Source organism: Phalaenopsis equestris, unplaced genomic scaffold (genome assembly GCF_001263595.1).
Source record: "Phalaenopsis equestris unplaced genomic scaffold, ASM126359v1 Scaffold001143, whole genome shotgun sequence".
In the NCBI taxonomy this organism is placed as follows: Eukaryota; Viridiplantae; Streptophyta; class Magnoliopsida; order Asparagales; family Orchidaceae; genus Phalaenopsis; species Phalaenopsis equestris.
Window position 1 is genome coordinate 148,618 of NW_018165582.1, and position 20,056 is coordinate 168,673.

The 20,056-nt window shown below is 34.5% G+C and overlaps 1 protein-coding gene across 3 annotated transcripts in view; it reads right to left on the reverse strand.

Moving 5' to 3' along the window:
• LOC110033339 (WD repeat domain-containing protein 83) overlaps window positions 1–19,688 on the reverse strand; it is a 28,214-nt gene extending 8,526 nt beyond the window's left edge. For all 3 annotated transcript variants that reach the window (XR_002294933.1, XM_020737270.1, XM_020737271.1), the window contains exons 1-7: window positions 19,408–19,688; window positions 19,190–19,292; window positions 1,722–1,829; window positions 1,502–1,611; window positions 1,264–1,371; window positions 1,140–1,185; window positions 791–922 (exon numbers count right to left, since the gene is read on the reverse strand). Coding sequence is in view for 2 of the 3 variants with exons in the window: in XM_020737270.1 (XP_020592929.1) it covers window positions 791–922; window positions 1,140–1,185; window positions 1,264–1,371; window positions 1,502–1,611; window positions 1,722–1,829; window positions 19,190–19,292; window positions 19,408–19,628 (828 nt within the window). In the remaining variant the exon portion in view is untranslated. The remainder of the gene's footprint in view (window positions 1–790; window positions 923–1,139; window positions 1,186–1,263; window positions 1,372–1,501; window positions 1,612–1,721; window positions 1,830–19,189; window positions 19,293–19,407) is intronic.
• Window positions 19,689–20,056: the final 368 nt, after the last annotated feature.

Consider the following 20,056-nt stretch of genomic DNA (forward strand, 5'->3'; position numbering starts at 1 on the left):
CATAAAGGAAAAGAGTAAAGCCACTACTGATGAAATAGTTGGTAATATGGGCTGTCAAAGTAATTTTATGGTACATTGGATTGACAACCCTGTAATGATTGCAAAGTTATTGTCTTCATGGTGGGAATGTGGTTTGTAAATCAGTAGGCAATAATATGGCCTGTTAAACCAAAAATATGTGAGGTGAATAATCATAATAGATTTACATACATGTGGGGAAAGGAAGTAGATGAAGGATCATAACACATGATAAAAATAAATTTCTTCTCATTTGAATACAAATGTAAATCTAGGACCCTAAAATTCCCAAATTGAAGTTGTCGCTCTTTTCCATAATTTCCCCTTAAAACTCCTACACTGTCCATTACTTTTGGTTGATTGAGTGTTTGTTAAAAGGGCAATCGTCAATATATATATATATATATATAATCTAGAATTGTATTAAAAAGATAGAAGTCTCATATAGGATCTAGACTCAAAGGGCTTGATGTCAGACAAATTTACAATATCCTGGATGTCCCTCATTAAGCTTGCATAAATTTGAATTTCCCCACTTGTATATTTACCAATACAATAAGAACAGAGTTTTACTCCAATTAACACCAATAGGCGCAACAAACCCAAAAGAAGCCTGATCTGTTCAAAAAAGGCAAGTCATAGAAATAATGCAAGCTCTAAGAAAATTGAACATGGAAGGAGAAGCTTAAGCATAGCAAAGGAATCAATAATTGAAAGACTGTAAAGCAATACACGGGTAAATAGGCTAGTTAATCAAGTAATAAAAACTTACAACAGAGGCATGGGCCCGGAATCTTGAAATTACGGATGCATCAACTAAATCCCAGAAATAAATAAAACCATCTTCAGATCCACAAGTTACGTGGGCATCAGTATTTGTAAGACAGCAATCCATTTTGTATGACTACAAAGCAATACAGAAAGTTCTCATAAACAAATAATCTTGCAAAAAGTTTTCTTCTTTTCTTGAGGCACAAAAAGGTAGTCTACTTTAAAATTAAACTGCCAGCTAATTTATAATATTTAATAAGCAAGTTTTAAAATGATACCAAGGGTCAAAAGAGCTTAGAAAATATATCAGAAATATTAGTGAAATGAAATTTAACTGTGGATCTTCATGCCTTACAAATGTGGCCCTTGTATTGTTGAAGGAGTTCACCAGTGGTCCTGCCATTACCAATAAGTTATTTGGTTAGAAACTTTAGAGTTGATATAAAGGAATTGCTGTCAGTCATTTATTCTCACCTGTCAAGAAGACGGAGTGTAGAATCCAAGCAATTAGCAAGTATACAGTTAGCATCATTTGACAGGGAGATACAATTAACTGGGTGCTTCAAGTCATCAACAAGTTCCCTAGTCCATGAAATATGAAAGGTTAATGAACTTAAACTCAAAAAATCTGAATTTAGCAGGGAACAAAATAATGAAAATAGAACTAAATATAATGAGAACTCACTGATGTGATTCTATCCAAACCACTCACCTACCAATTCGAATGTCAAATGTGCGAACAGTTCCATCAACACTTCCAGCTATAATTTCAGTTTTTGTCAAGCAAATAGACATGACACTGTCTATAAATGTGTCGATAATCTGAAAATAAATCTTAAGTTATTTATCATGCGTGAAATACAATTTATTACTATCTATTAATCAGAATGATGGGTGTCTTATCTAATTAGTTGGATTTCTAAATTGCAAACCTGAATAGGCTCAGTACTATGAGATCTGCAATCCCATGCCCTCACAGATCGATCATAACCAGCTGATACGACCACAGATCCATACTCATTGAACTTTACTGCATTCACCTGAAAGAAGCAAAGTGTATACATGAGGCTAATGTTAACGGCTTGCAAATAAATCAGAAAGGCATTACCTCGAGCATTGAATGATGTTCCATCGAAGGTCAAGGACCAAACAATTCCACAGAAAAAGTTGAACAGACAAAAAAAAAACAACTAAGTTCAGTTCTTTGCACGCCTGATAAAATCCCAAAAAAGCTCAGAGGTTTAATAATTAATAAGCATTCACTTAAACCCTAAAAATTCCCAAACTCAAGGGAGTCCTTTGCAGGTCCACAAAGGACATGGAACCTCATTTTAACCTCACTGAACCGCAGAGCTAGCCTACTTCACTTTGAGGACTCCAGATGTCAAATATTTGTAAAATGGCAAACAATGGTCAAAATATTAAAATATTACAAAATCAGCAACCATAAGTCCTTGCGTGCTTAAAAAGGACCACGCCTAATCAAACCAATTCAATGTGTAAATTTTCAAATCTCTTCATCAGTTCCAGATCAAACAAAATCAATTGACAACGGCTTCCTTCAAATCAGGGTTGTCAAACATCTCTAAAACCCTAGATTTGTAAATTTCAACCATTTGGCCTACTTTAACATCAAATTGTTAAGTCCAAGCTCCCAAAAATCAAAAAGCTCATATCAAGCCCAAAACATAAAGTCACTTAAAACAAGGGTTGTAAGTCTCGCATGAAAATCATCAATTTTTTGGACTTCTCTAAAACTAGGTTATAATTCCAAACCTTCCATCAAGTTAAATTGAGAACAAAATCAACCTAAATCCAAATACAATCAAATTATAGCTTTGAGTTGCCGCACTTATAAGACACCAATAAATCGACCTAAATCAAAGTCATAAATCCCACCATTGAGCATTCCTCAAATAAGGACAGTAAAACTTCAATATTATGCAGCTCATAAAGATCGTAACTCTCACATCTTAAATCAAGTATCTATTAAGCATCAAATATTAATTAAAGTAAAAGTGAAAAACGTTGGACATATCAAAACAGCCATATTCTTCAAGACCTATAAAACCATCAAAACAACAAGATCCACACAAAGCCACAAGCATATCAAATACATGAGCTCCAACAAAATCAGCATAGAATTACAAGCCTAAAAAACACAAAAAAAAAATATATACAAACAGTTCAGCCTCAAGAATCCCTCACACTAGGGTCACATGCCCTAATGTTGGGCCTTCATAAAATAAGGGCAGTAAGTCCTACCTATCCTGCCCAAGATAAAAATCAAAAGCTTCTAATCAACAAACCTATCTTGACAAATTTGAATAAAAAAATTAAGGCAAATGATTTTAAGCCAACAAGTGCAAATCAATAAAATGTGTGGCAAGCTATGCCACCCTACAAAAAAGAACATAAGTCTGGCTTGTGGGCCACCTTCATGTTAAGGTCAGACGTCTTATTCATAGACATTCTTGGCATTTAAACCTCAATCTTGTGGTTGATTCAACATAGGGCTCACCAAAGCATAAACCTTTAAAAGATAAATACAATCTCAAGGCAAGCTAGCAAAAAGGCACCAAACCAACAAGTTCAAATTTCTTGGAACATTTCTATTAAGTCCAAACAAATAAGCCCTTGCATGTACACTGATCCATCATCAAGGCAAGACAAAGCCATGAGCCTTAGAAAACTAGAAGCTTAAACAAAATGTTAAATTCTTTGAGTTTTTTTTTTTTTTTAAAGAGCATAAATCGGCACTCATTTTATTAACACAAAGAAAAATAACAAAACCGGGAAAGAGGTCCTAACTCACACACCCTACAAAACACCAATAAAAAAGGGCATCTTTCCAAAAAAGAAAAATAAAATACACCCACCAGCTAAAAATACAAAACACCAAAGAAAAGATAAAAGAAAAAAACAAACCAAAAAATAATTAAGAAACATACAAAAAAACAAATTGAACAAAAACAGCAGGAAACTGAATCAAAACAGCAGGAATAGTTTTGAAAATCACAGCATAATTCAAATTAGATCCAAGCTTAGATGCCCAATGAGCCACCAAGTTCCCTTCTCTCTTAGTATGATTCCATATGATATGTAAGTTCTTGGACAAATCTTTAATTCTTTTCATCTGCAGATTAACACTCCAATGATGCTCATCCTAAAATCTGCAATACTTCCATAAAATTAAAGAGTCAGTTTCAAAAACAATAAATTTCCATCCAATTTCCTTAGCCACCTGAAGACCAAAAACCATCTTAAAGTTAAACTCACAACAAACACAGATTCATTCCTTACCAAATATTAGCGATGTAAGCCCCAAGTACACAAGATCTTGAATTCATCAAGCTGTTATACCAATACATAACTCTCACTGACTTTTTAAATGCTTAGATCAAATTTGTATCAAACATATATATATAAATTTTGGAGACGAAAATTTTATTATTCCTCTTTAATTTCATAGAAAACAATTACAAGTTAAATAGAGAGAGATGACTCCCACATTAGAAAAACAATAATATCAGTTATAACTCCCCATCATAAAGGAAGAAAACAATGATTATGACATACCAATAATCTTAATTCTAAAAATAGAAAAAACTAATATAGAAGATACTAAAAATAAAATCTTCCTAAAAATCTAATAGCTTCCCTTTAAGTTGGAACATAGATATCTATCACGCCCAACTTGCTTACAAGAACCTCAAAAGTAAGCTTGAATAGTCTTTTGGTGAAGATAACCACTGATTTTTAAGCAGTAGGGATGAATCGCATGCACATAACTCGAATCAAAATTCTCTTTTATGAAGTGTATCAAAATTCTCTTTTATTTTTAAGCAGTAGGGATAAAGTAAGCTTGATCGTGCTACACTGGACTTTTTAACAATGCTTGTGGTTGCTTTATTGTCACGGTTTAATTTCACTGCCATATTTATCGGAATCTACAACACTTCAAGATTTCTTTTAAACCATGACATATCACATACTTCATCAGTTATAGCTCTCTATTTTGCCACAACACTACTTCTTGCATCTAAATATGTTTCTTACTTCTTCATGTAACCAAGTTTCCCCACACATAGGTGCAATATCCAGAAGTTGATCTACTGCCTGTTTGGGGCAGCTTAATGGGAGCGGTGGCGGTTTGAAAACGCCGCAATGGCGTTTGGATTGTGCGTTCGCACAAGGCGTACGTTACGAAGCGGACCTCCCTTCGCGTCCTGCGTTAGGGCGAAAAAGACGCCCCGTGCCCCTCTTCGGTCCCCCTCGCCCTCGCCTTCTTCCTCGCGACCGTTGAGAAATTTGGCAAAAATTCCACTCTCTGCTCTCTCTCGTCGTCGCCCTCCTAACGAAACCCTAGTTTTCCGCCTGGTATGCACCATCGTTTTTGATCCTTCTCTGATTTTGCTAGATCTTGTTCGACCCTTGACTTGTGCCTCGTTGCATCTTTGTTTGGATGCACCATTGCTGGTTTCGGAGGTTATAGCAGTTTTTATGGAATTTTGGATAGGTGCTTTTGCTAAATCTGAATTTTGGAAAGAGTTTTATTTCAAAGCTTTCGAGCCTTCTCTGTTTTTGCTAGATCTGAAATGTGAATGTGGTTTTTGTTTCACTTGTGCTTTGGCCTCATGTTGGACGCAGTTTTTGTTTCACTTTTTGCTAGATCTAAGATTTGGATGAAAGTTTGGGCATTACATATTTCCTTAAAATGGTTCTTATTAAATTTTGGATGGGTGTTGTTAACGAAATTTTGGATGGGTGTTTTTAAGGAATTTCATTAAAATGGTTTATTCTCAACATTAACAGAGTTTGGGCATTACATTTTTTCGGCATTGCATTTTTTTGAATTGTTGAATGGGTGTTTTTATGAAATTTGGGATATGTGTAGTTTTTGTTTCACTGTTTAGTAGATATTTTGATTCATTAAAATGGTTCTGGCATTAGATAGAAAATGTTGTATACATTTTTTTGTTTCATTAAAATGGGTGTGGAGAAGAAACAATAGATGCAAGTTCATTTGCAATGCAAATACTATTCACTGTTTAGCAAATGATGGGACAAATGATGGGAATTTAGCAAATGATGGGAATATTATTCACTGTTTATGCCATTTACAGGGTTTTCAAACTTGAGAAGCAATGCAATGCAACTTCATTTGCAATGCCAATAAATAAAACTGTTTCTGCTTATTCACTGTTTTTGACTTGTGCCTCGATGCAAATACTATTCACTGTTTAGAGCATCAGATTGGTATATTTTTACGGAGTTTTCAAGCTTCCTTTGATGCTGAGGGTAGAGAGGATATACACTGCATATATTTTAGAGCTATGAGTTGTATTACAACACTCATTATGGTGATGATGATGACTGTCGATATGAGCATCTTAGATAATAGAAATGCATTATGATAATTCGACAATTGCTTCGATGGAATTGGATTCCACGACATGTATAAGAAGTTGCATATCAAATATAAGATGTTTATTGTTTAATTGCTACACATGTACTTTAGTTATATTCTTCTCCATTGAGAATCATAGCTATGTACTTTTACATAATTGGAAAATAAAACATATTTGATGTCTTACTGTGGATGTAGGTCTTTGACCGAACCACATAATTCTTTTGTGTTTTTTTTTTTATGAGCAAATTTGGACACAGTTGTTGGTTCATTTAGAGAATGTTGGTTCATTGTTGGACACAATATCTTTCAACTCTTTCATCTCTAGTTGGTTAATTTGGAGAACTTTCTTATGCTTGTTGAGTTACAATATAAATTTCTTTATGCAATATGTAATTCTTCATATAGTTCCACTATGTCTAAGACAAATGAAGGTGGTCCCTCAGCGATGTGGGATAAGAAAGTTACAAATATTTTCTGCAACATCTGCATCACTGAGATTGAGATCGGGAATAAGCCAACCACCTATTTCAACAAGGAAGGTTGGCTGAATATAGCTAAAATGTTCAAAGAACTGACTGAAAGAGATTATAACAAGCTGAAGTTTAAAAATAAATGGAATCAACTGAGGAAAGAGAGAAAATTTTGAAAGGAGCGAAAGTGAAAATTTTGAAAGGAGCTGAAACGTGGATCCACGGGGTTGGGTTGGGATCCAATCAAACGGACTATTGATGTTTCAAATGAATGGTGGGCCGAGAAATTAGAGGTAAAGTTCTCATTATTTGTGTGTTAATTACATATATTTTCAATTAAAACGATTATCCCCCTAAACCCCCTCCTCATTTTAATGTTATAGGCAATGCCGATAACAAAAAAATACAAGCAGAGCAGAATTGATCCGGATCTTGAAGATAAACTTGACATAATGTTCAAGGGGGTTGTGGCAACAGGAAAGCATGCATTCAGTACTAGTGAGACGTGGTTTGCAGGAATACCCGATAATTTTTCATCGGAACCGGTGGCAGTTGAAGAAGAAATACACAGCGTTAACCAGAGGGAGATGAGGGAATCAAGCTCACAGATGAAGAGGCCCAGGCTTGGAAAAAGAAAAAAAGAAAATGATACTTTTGTGAAAACTTCATTTGACAGACTCATAGATGTTTTTGGAGCACCACCGCCTGCTCCACTCCCTGACAACACTATCTTAGATTGTCTTCGCACTTTGTCAATCATCCCTGAAGTAGTAGCGGATAAGCACTTTCGTGCAATATGTATGAAAAAACTTGAGGATCCAACACGTAGGCACATATTTATGGCGATGAAACCAGAGTTGCGAGTCAAATATTTACGTGTTATTGTGGATGATTGAGCTTTTGTGCTCTCAAGAAATGTATTATGTACTCTTCAAAGTTATGAACTCATCTGTTATTTAGAGTTGTGTTTTATTTTAAAATGTACTTTTTACTTGATTCCTGAATGCATATTAGTACAGCTCTACATTTTTTTTATTCTTACTAGCTGAGTGTTCTCATTATTTATTTCTCGCTCGCTGTATTGAATAATAATTAATGAACTAACCAAGATATTTCTTCCTTTAGAATGAATCCACAACATGAACGTCGTAAGAGAATGACATGGGCTGCAACTATTGTCATATTATTGTTGGAGTATTACCGATCAAACAGTGTTCGAATACCCTGAATGACCTCCAGCTTTATTGGGGATAAATGGGTAGGCGAAATGCTTTCTGGATATCCTATTAGGTTCAGTAACATAATTCGAATGACAGTACCGATCTTTATGGATCTCTTGCACGAGTTATCCCTCAATCACGGAGTTCAGGTTCTTCGAGAACGACGATAAGGGAGGTATTGGCTATAACGCTATATATTATGTCACAGAATGAATCAATTAGAGGTGCTACAGGTGCTACGGAGAGATTTCAGCATTCATCGGAGACAATAAGCCGTTATTTTTCCAAAGGCATACAGACACTTGTTAACTTAGCCGCTAAAATCATCAGGCTAGAGGATCCATCATTTGCTAATACTCCAAGACAAATCGCAGTCGATCCCCATTACCTGTCTTACTTTAAAGTAATCATTCTTTTATTTACTTTTATAATAAAATATAAATATTTTCTAACTTTGTAAAACAGAACTGCATAGGTGCAATTGACGGTACTCACGTTAATGTCCGAATACCAAGTCAGGACAAGGTGGCTTACATTGGTCGAAGTGGTTCAACTACTCAAAATGTCATGGCGGTATGTTACTTCAACATGTGTTTCACATATGTTATGGCGAGCTGGGAAGGGAGTGCACATGATAGTCGAATTTCCGTCTATGCTATGAGTAATAGATCGCAGGGTTTTCCTCATCCGCCTTCAGGTATGTTTTGATTTATAAAATTCAAAGTTATAGGTATTTATTGCAAATAACAATATCTTCCATAACACGTAAATAGTATTTGGTTGATGTTGGATACCCTATAAATAGGGGCTATCTGAAGTCATATCCAGACACTAGGTATCATAGTCCTGATTTTAAGCGAGCAAGTGGAACTATTCGTGGTAGGAAAGAAATGCTTAAACATCACTCTTCTTTACGTGGGGTAATTGAAAGAACGTTTGGGATTTGGAAGAAGAAATGAGTCATCCTACGTGATATGTCGTCATATCAATTTCAGAAACAGGTGCATATTGTGGTGGAAACAATGACACTTCATAACTTCATCTGACGACACCATTCACATTTAGATACGGACTTTAGTATGGCTGATAACAAAGAGCTGACTGTCTATGAAGAACCATCAAAAGTCATGATCGGGCCTTCAATTCCTGAGGATGAGAATGAATTTAATGAATTTGAAGTTAATGAAGCGGAGGGTGTGGCTGAGATGACTGCTCTAAGGGACTTTATAACAGATGTTATATATGACAGCTAATCTAGCAAATCTTTCTTTTCTTCGTCTATATGTTAATCAAATTTGTATGTGTATTTTGTTTTTTTTGGATAAGTTCTTACATTCATTTTTTTTTTATTTTTTTCACAATTATACAAATATGATTTCTAGGATATCAGTTACAGACCGAGTTACTTTGCTTTATTGTGAACTATCGGCTCTATTGCTCACGTCGCGTCAGTCTCACAGCTTTGGGAGGCAGTTCTACAGTTGTGTCAAGGGTGTTTCAGCTCGTTGTGGAGTCTTCCGGTGGGCTGACAGTCCCACATATAACACTATCAGCAGTCATGGGAATCTGATGTTTTCCTAGGTTGATAGTGCAGCTGAGGATAGGCGTAGCCAGAGTTTGAAATTAAATATTTTAATATTTCTCATTGTAGTTGTACTTGTCTTTATTTTTTTTTTTTATTTTGAGTGTATTTGGGGCAGCTGTAGCTTATTGAATAATCTGCTACTAAGCTGATTAAAAATAATCTGATGATAAGCTAGGTACGATGGCTATTACAAATTTTTATTTTTTTGGAAAAGTCAGACCTTTGCCAAAAAGATCCCACCGCACCTAGATAGGAGCGGTGTGAAAAAACTGTTTTCTGCGTTTTGAAAATGCATAGCTGCCAAAACGCAGTTTACCCAAATAGGTCAGGTGTGTTTTCAAAATGCCACCGCATCAAATAAGCTGCCCCAAACGGACCCTTATTTTGGTACTCACCAGAGTGTGAGAATTGTATGTCATCTTTTGGAACTGATCTGTAATGATAGTATGTTTTTGCATTACATAATTTTGTACTACTAATAAGCTATTCTGAATAAGCTGCCCTAAACAGTTTTACCAGACGGGCAGGAATGTCATTTATACAACCATAACTACCAATAAGCTATTCTGAATAAACTACCCCAAACAGCAAACCAGATTATTCTGATAATCTGCAGATTATCAGAATAATTTGTTTATCAGTATATTATAAATAATCAACAGCTGCCCCAAACAGACCCCTAATTTCAATAATCAAACCTGCCTAATCTACATCAGTGAATATCATTAAAAGTAAGTCTTTACCTGGTATATTTTTATATGTATGAGAATTATGTTGACTGCTTCACGGTGTTTTTCATAAGATGAATGCATAAATTGACTTATCAAACTCACATCAAAGGCAATATTTGGTCGTGTATGTGATAAGTATATCAACTTCTCCACCAATTTTCTTATCTAATTGTATTTACTGGATCACCTTTCTTCCCATCTTATAGTTTCTAATTGGGATCAATAGGAATATCTACAGGCCTACGCTCACTCATCACAGTTTCCTTAAGCAGATCAAGAACATACTTTCATTAGAAGAACAACTTCTTTCTTCAATCGAACAATCTTCATGCCAAGGAAATACCTAAAAAATCCCAAATCATTTGCTTAAAAAATAGACGATACAAAATTCTTCAAACGATTCATGTCATGCATCATTTCTTGTGAATATCATCCACATACACAATCAATATGACTATTTTCCCATCATTTCAATATCTGAAAAACATTGTAAGCCCTTGAGTATAACCTTGACATTTAACAAAAAATGTAAAATTCTCAAACCTTCTCTCAGTGGCTGCTCCAACCCGCATAAGAATGTTTCAATTGACAAACTTTTGTGTCAAACTTCTCAATAAATTACGAAGGTGCATCTATATACACTCTCCAACTCACCATTGAGGAAGGCAGTTTTTATATCTAATTGCTCTGGAGGTCAATTAAGGTTAAATGCATGTGATAGAAGAATCATTACGGAGTTGAGTTTTACAACTAAGACGACTGTCTATAAATAATCAATGTCATAGATCTGAGTGAATCCCTTGACAACCAGTCAAGTCTTATATCATTCTAGAAAATCATCAAAATTATATCTGATAGTAAACACTCATTTGTAATAGACAGTTGTCTTTCCACTCGGTGGATCAATACATTCCCATGTGTTATTTTTTAAAGAGCTTTCGTCTCTTCGAAAATATCCTCCTTCCACTTAGAACTTTCAGAGCATTCTGCACAGTACTAGGAATCTACATACACAACAACAGTGAGGTAAAAACACAAAAATTGGTGAGGTATTCATAGACACATAATGGGACAATGGATGTTGTGTGCAAGACTTTTCACCAATGGGAAGACTAAACTCATTAGACACATGATTCAAACTAGGGTCAGATTTAAGATTAGAAGTCTCAAAACTCGAAGATGAAGTGGCTTAAACATGAGGTAAATAATTAGTGAGGGCATTACCTAGTGGGTTCACAGATTCTTGGCAATATAAATAATTTGTACACTTTTTTTAGTTGTCCTTTACCGTAAATAGACAAGATTAAATGGAACCAATGCCGTAGATTTTTTTTTCGAGTTTCTTTATTATGAACATCATAGGAAAATATTGTAGTAATTTTAATATCTAAAAAACTAGATGCACATTCTCCTGATATAATTTTGCTTGAGTTTTCAGATTTAATAATCAAAGTTGGAGATATATTAGTTTGAGAGTCCTCGGTTTGGAAAAAATCCTGAAACTCAGCGGACAAATCTTTATTTTATTCTCTCCCTTGAAGATGAGATGAAAAAAAAAGTTAAAGTTCAAAAAAGGTGACATTAATGAGAACAAACACTTTTTTAGCATTGGGATCAAAGCATTTTCGATTCCTTTTGGCTAGGAGCATAACCAACAAACACATTTTTTTTGGCTCGAGGTTCAAGTTTTCTTGATGGTAAATGTGAACGAAAGCAGTGCACCCAAATATCTTTAGAGGTAGAGAAGATGAGAGCAAATTCTTTAAAAAAAAAGTTTTTGAAAAACATAAAAAAATGTTTCAAAATTTAAAACTTGATTGGGCGTTCAGTTTATGAAAAATTTAGCATAAGAATGGCATCGCTCCAAAGATATTTAGACTTATGATTAGTAAATAGTCATGCCCGAGCTACCCCCTATAGGTGCTTGTTTATTTTTTCAGTTGTCATTTTATTGTAGAATGTTGACACAAAAGCTTAGATAAATTATTCTTTATTAAAGAAAAATTTAACCCAAAATATTTTGAAATACTCTCGGTCATTACTACTTCGTAATATTTAAATAGTTTCTTGAAAAAGGGTGTGTATCCTGGTGTAAGATTCTTTTATACTCATTTCTACTTAAGATTTTTTTATACTCATTTCTACTTCAGATTTTTCTTTCATTAAACAAACCCAACTTAACGTAGTGTGATCATTAATGAAAGTTACAAGCCTTTTCCTAAAAAGTTAATTTTTTACAAGGATACAAGGTATTGCTATAGATTATAGTAAATGGTGTAGTTGACTTCAATATCCGTGGAGAAAAAGATGCACGATGATGTATATTTTTCTTTCATTAAACAAACTCAACTTAACCTAGTGTAATCATCAATGAAAGTCATAAACTATCTTTTCCTAAAATGCAAGATTTTTTATAAGGATACAAGATATTGCTATAGATTAGAGTAAATGGTGTAGTTGACTTGTATATTTGTGGAGAAAAAGATGCACGATGATCTTTAGCAAACTGAAACACTTCATATTGGAATAAAAGACATTTTATTTATAAAATAATTTGAGAAACAAGTATCTGACCTAATCTATAATGTCATAACATACTTTCATTTTTCTTAGAAATAAAAATAGAATTTAAACCAATACTTTAACATTGTATATTTGAGTCGGGTTCATTGTTAAAATATTGAGTTCATATTTTTCCTTGGCACCATCAATCATCCTCCTCATGGTTAATTTTTGAAACTCACAACAAGAAAAAAAAATTGGCATGACATTGATGATCAACAATAAGTTTATTAATGGACAACAAATTACATGATAGATTAGGATAATGGAGAACATCGCGAGGGAAAGAAACAAGAAGTGTTTTACAACTCATATTCAAGCAATTATCGAGAGGGATCTATTAAAAATTTTGACTTTTTTATTACTTACACAAGGTCTATAAGAGGAAAATACTTTAAAATAACCAGTCACGTGATTAGTTGTGCCATAATCAATTATCCAAGAGAGAAAAATTAGGAATAACACCTAACAAAATAGTTGCTAAAGAGTTACCCTTATGTACTAAGGAGCAAGTGGGACCAAGAATAATTTTGGAGATTGAAATAGTTTGTGCAAGTGCTCTAATTGTTCATTGGTGGAAGTAATTACATTCGAGTTAGCAAGCGGCTCCTAAGTTTCTTTAGTAGTGGCTTGATAAACTTGACCTTCACGCTTGGATTTTGATTTATAATTTGCAGGTTTACCATGGAGCTTCTAACACGTCTCCTTCGTGCATCATGATTTTTTGCAATGCTTGCATCATAGTTACGTCTTTGTTTGTTGGTATCAACCCCCTTTAACATAAGAGTTGAATTTTGATGTTTGGTGTTACAAAAAGATTTGGTGTTGCATAATATAATGTTTTGTTTCTTGACTCTTCCTGCCTACCTTCGGAAAAAAATGTCTCAAATAGAGGGTAGGGGTTTTCTACTGAGGATGCAACCTCAGTCCTCGTCGAAATTACGATTAAGGGCAACTAAGAACATGTAGAGTCAGTCGTTTTCCTCTCTCTTCTTGTGGCGAGCATAATCATTTAAATTCTTCCAAATATCATCATAACATTGATCAAGTTCCTGTCATAATACCACTAGCTTGTAATACATAAAAAATCACGATAATTTTGTTTTGATTTCCGAGTTGAGTTTTCAACTCAAAAAAATAGGAAGAATTCTCCAAGTCTAAAAAGAGATTTAGAATGGCCTCCCAGATATCTTGAGTTGTGGGAATGAAAAGATGTGACTTTTCTATGATGAGTCAAGTCATAACCAAGAAATTTTCGGACTGCCACTTTTTTGAATTTGGATCGCCAGCAGTAAACTTTAAAGTTTCTCTAATTAGAGACCTAATTTTGCCTCTCTTGTGGTTATGGATTGACCCCACTCGAGTAGTTGTGTATATTAATTTTAATAAATTTGAGAAAAAGTGCTAGATTTTGTGAGTAGTAATCAACAGAAACAGATATGAGAGAGGTTGTAGGGTGAGGTGAAGTGGTTTCAAAATTAGTGGAGCCAATAAATATGGCTAAATTTCTTTGAACTCTGGTCATCATCATTGACTTATACGATATCATGAGAGAATGTGTCGTGAGTTCGAACGACTATGAAGAAGAAATAGCAGCTACTAAGAAGAAACATCTAGAAGTGGCTTTGACTACTAAGTTTGATCAAAGGAGAAAATAGAAGCTGCAACTACCAAGTACGAACCAACGACTTTGAAGGAGAGACCACAGCTTTGAAGGAACTGCACGAACAACCGCATCGATTGTGAGTTCTGTCACGATAGAAAAACCAGACGATGCTTCCAAGGAAGGAGAAGGCGCAAGCGCCTTCGAAGGATAAAGCGGCATCTACAAAGGAAACGCGGCAAGGTGCAACAAGGCACAAGCGCCTTAGAAGGAAGAGATGCAAGAACAACTGCTTTGCACTCCACCTATCGACGCAAGTTCAGTCTTTCTCACGGGGCACGTCCGGTAGTCGTTTAGAAGCTCTGATACCATATAAGTTTAGAGAAAAAAATAATATTATTCCTCTTTCTTCAATTTCATAAAATATAATTACAAGTTAAATAGAGAGTGATGGCTCTCACATTAAGAAAATAATAATATCAAACATAACTCGCCATAATAAAAGAAAAAAATAAGAATTATGATATACCAATAAACCTAATTTTAAAAATAAAACATATTATTAATATAAGATACTAAAAATAAAATTTTCCTAAAATCGAACAATCTACAAACTTCAAATATCATGTCATCTCTAGCAAATACAAAAACACAAAACTGTTCTTACGCCCATATTACACCGAAACCCCACAAGTCACACAAAAGCATCTAAATTTTGGGCCTCCCCTTAAGATGAAAGCACCACCTTTTCTATATTTAAAATATTATGCATCATGTGAATCAAATAACTACCAGAGAAGACAAATCAAACAAAACATATGTACTCGAAACTTTCCTTTAGTCAACTTAATTCTAGCCTAGAACACAAGCTAACTTAAAAATATTAACCTAAGGCATCTCTTAAATACTTCATAATACTATTTACTATATAAATGCTAACCTCAATAGTAGACCTGCAGGACCACCCCAAATCAAATGTTTGATGTGGGTATGCATTTTCTAAGAATGATAGATAACATTCTAAATTATTCCCACATGTATGATTTAGAATTCTCTTCTTTCTAAAGTGAATCCATTGTTTGGTCTTTAATGCTAAATCAAAAACAAAGTATCTAAGCCAATCTCAATATAGATTAGTCAAATCCAAGATGATGATCACAAATAGTCGCATAAACACCTTTAACCGCTAATAGCAATACTAGTCTTCTTGAATTGGTTTGATTTGGTATCAGAACATCAAAACACATCAAGATAAGAGTAAATAGCTAGAGTGCAACAAACACCCCAGTCCACTCGAGCTATATGATATGAGTCAAATATGGTTGGTAATTAGACTCCCTAAATGATATAACATCGAAATTCTCTATTGTCGGTGGATAAGAAGCACAACATTTACTTCAGACGTAGGAACCTAAAAATCTTAAATGGGTTGACTACACATTACATAAATATATCACAAATATAAAATCAAATTAAACCATCAACATTTCATAGTGCATATGATGTTCATATTCAAGAGTGTTATTGAGTCGCAATTGAGATATAATCAACGTCATAAGCTTATACCACTGGGAAATATAGATCATCAAAACCTTATATAACCCTTGGATAGTCCATATTCATTTTAAGTAAAATTTCTATAAAAAAGAAATAGACTAGCATTAAAAATTCTATATTGTCGAGTATTTGGCCCTTATCCAAAAAAATCTAAAGGAAAGGATCACCCTTCAAGCTCATGAGAGTTTTCAAAGTGCTTAATAGCTAATTGGATCTAGTTTGGTTAGTTTATCAAATGTTTTACATAGCCATTATTTTGATGTTTTCTTCTCTTGTGTCATATAAGTCGAGGATGTTTAACATAATCATGGCTTATGAGTGCTTTGGTAATATAGCTTTATATGGTAGAAATCATTGTCCGAAACTAATTTGAACTTCTTCACTATTGCATCTATCAAATATGAAAAATTGAAATTAAACAAAATACTCTCACATGCCTTAAGAATATGTTTTCCATAAATCAGAGCTTTCTAGATTAATCATCACTAGCCCTAAAACAAAGATATTTTAATAGCATCAAAAGTTTTACTCCAATATTTGAATCAATCGTGTAAAACTATTGTGGGAGTGGTAGTGGCCCACAAATTAATCTTTCTCAAACATGATAAAAGACACCAAAAAAAAGTATGTGAGCCACAAAAGGTATCAATCAATTGATCTCAATCAAGCCTTTAACACTCATACAATTGGTAAGAGATAATAAATCAAAAGAGATTCAAGGCATTGCTTGGTACGCCAATGTTAAAATCCAATTTCCGATTTAAAATTTTAAGCCTGGGGAGAGGAGGGACACCCAATTAATACTTACATACCATAATATACACACATTTAATATGATACTAAATTCAATACTCTTACATCGCATTCTCCACCATATGTGAAAACTCTACAAATTTCCCACCGCTCCCTTTTAAGTAATATCTTTTTTTTTTAAATCTTGAGTTCTATGCAGGTCTACATTGGATTATGGAGGTCTATATTGGAGTCTAAAGGACTTCATTTGAGTAGAACTAAAACTGAATACATGGAATGTAATTTTAGTAGTAATAGCTCTAGTGACAGAAGTGTAACTTTGGGTGATCAAATTATTTAAAGGTGTGAACGATTTAGATATATCGGGTCTGTTGTTCAAAGCGATTGTGATATAGAAGAAGATGTTAATAGTAGAATTCAAGTTGGATGGTTGAAGTGGAGGAATGCTTCGGGCCTTTTGTGTGATAGAAATGTACCGCTTGGACTGAAAGGAAAATATTATAAGACGGTGGAGAGACCTGCAATGCTTTATGATGTTGAATGTTGGCCTTTAAAAGAGAAGCATAATACTAAGTTAAGTGTAGCCGAGATCGAGATGAGAATGATTAGGTATGATTAGGTGCATGAGTTGCTTTACACTTAGAGACAAAATGCGAAATGAAATATTTGTGATAGTGTTGGTGTATCTCCTGTGACGGACAAAATTAGAGAAAGTCGTCTTAGATGATTTGGTCACATTAAGTGTCAATCATCTAATGATCCGATTAGGAGAGTAGATGTTTTAAATTCGACTTATGTTAAAAAAGGCAGAGGTAAACCTAGGAAGACTTGGGCTTATTGTATAAAAATTGATCTTAATTTATTATAACTAAATGAAATTATGACACTAAACAGGACGCAATGGAGAAAAAGGATTCATCTAGCCGACCCCACGTAGTAGGCTTAAGGATTTGTTGTTGTTGTTGTTGTTGTTGTTAAGTTCTATGCACCAATATCTCACTTAACCATACGGAGTCAATACGGAATTCCCCTGCTATTCAACACTGCTCAATTACTATTAAAGAAAACAACAATTCATAGGAGCAATAAATCAATAAACTACTAAATTTAAATTGATCCTTTAGCTACGATGGAATTTGTTAGAGAATGTGGATCAAAAGAGAGCCAATTAAGGTTGCCAAAAAAGCAAATTGTTCGCGAATAACTCATTTTTTAGCTCATTTTGCAACTCATGCTTGATTCATTTGTTAAGTAAGCGAGCTAAGCATAAAAAGTTATTTTGAGCTCAATTTATAAACAAACCGAACATGAATAGACATTGGCTTGCTCGATCATATTTAGCCTAATTTTGACTCATACTAATGATTTAATATTTATCATAATCTTTTTATATTGATTTTATTTTTATATTTAAAAAATTGTTATAATTTATTATTTTTTGAACCATTCGAGTCAAATTCAAGATAAACAAAAAAACTTTGAATTGATTTAAACACGAACATGCTAACACGAGACAATTTCAAACAAAAAATTTTAAAATGAGCAAACAATGAGGTCACTCAAGCTCGACATTTTTACACCCATAGGACCAAATTTAGGCATAAGACACCAATGGTAAAATATATCTTTAATCTAAAAGCTTAAGCCTATTAGATAAGAAGGACATTACTTGATATTTCAACATCAATATACTGTTTAAATATTTATGATAAAACTAAGCTCATTACTCTCTTAAGACTTAACAATCTTCTCCTCATATCAGAGCTTGCCAAATAATAGAAGACACGAAAAACCAAATTGTTCCATAAATCATATAAACCACTTAATCTCAGTCAACCTTCAGCTCCAATATCACTTATTGAGTGATGAGAGTGGATAAAAAAGAAGCGAAACTGGGTCTTAGTACATATGCGGACAAATACAATTCATAAGCTTAAGTGGTTTGGAGAGAAGGGCTAATCATTTCAAATTTTGATTATTTTCTAAACAAAATCAGTTTTTTTTTTTGCCCAGTATGAGACTAGAGACAATATCTACATGAGCTTTAACAATAATAGCAAAACCCTAAAGATAAAAAGGAATCATTTTCATCTCTATTAAAACACTCAATCATGAAGAAAGAACCTAAATCATTTATCTCACCAAACCCTAAATGCTAAAACCTTGATTCATGATGTGATAATGCCTTGTATTCCTCTGATTTATGTCTTATGTTTCTATGATATCTAGGTTTATTATGTCTTCATCTAGTCAAAAGTTATGGGCAATCTAATCTTGTTGCACTTGCTTGGAATAGTACTTCGTAAAAGCTATAATCTTCATTAGAGAAAAAGCAACCAAATAAAAAATAAATTTTTTTTTGACATTTTGTTTCTCCTCAACTCCAAAACAGTGTTTTAGTTCATTACATTTTGTGCAGCTGTGAGATGGTAGGCCTCAATCTATATACCCACTAAAATTCTTGTTTAAAAAAAAGGAAAATAAAAACACATCCGTTAAACCTAACCTCACTATCATGTCCGCGGAATTTCCTTATCACACGGCCAGTCGCAACATCCCAGTAAAAAACCTGTCGATCCCCACCGCACGAGCAAAGCTTGGCATTGTCCCTTTCAGTGAAATAATCGATGAATGCAACACGTTCAGCCATCACAGAGCACAGATTAGAAATAATTATAAGAAAGGAAACACAAATAAAAAAGCCGGAGTTCGAGGGGATCTTACGAGGTGGCATGAACGTCACGAACCTCACGACCATGGGATTTGAAGGTCTTGATGTGGATGCCACGGTGAGGGTTCCAGAGGCGGAGGGTGCGGTCCTTCCCACAGCTCAGGCAGTAATTTCCGTCGGCGTTGAATCGGGCAGCCAAAACTGCCCCCTCGTGCCCTCGAAGCACGCCTGCCTCCTTTCTTGGGAGGTCTGCTGAGCTCCCGGCACTCGCCATGCCTGAACCACCGATTCCACTACTGTCGGCCCCCCTGGCCTGTTCTTTGGATCGATTGATTCCGAGGTTGTTCTTTGGATCGACTGATCTTCCCTTATTGTCCGAGGAGTTCTTATTCTGTGCGACACCGCACCATGGAAAGATGACCACAACTTAAAAAATTAAATTTAGTCATGTTTACGGCGCGACCCGGCCCGAATCTGATCTGAAACAAGTAAAAATTAACAGAACACCTGAAAGAAAGTTTATTTCATCGAAAAACCAAACGACGCCCGAGCGAGGAGAGCACGGAGCACCTTCATTCGATCTTCATTCTATCTTTTAGGGTTTTTGAATCAGATAAACTCAGGCTTTTAGTGCTGTTGGAAAACGAAGAGAGCTAGTGAGAATGGAGACGGAAGAGCCCGTGATAATGGAAACGGAAGAGG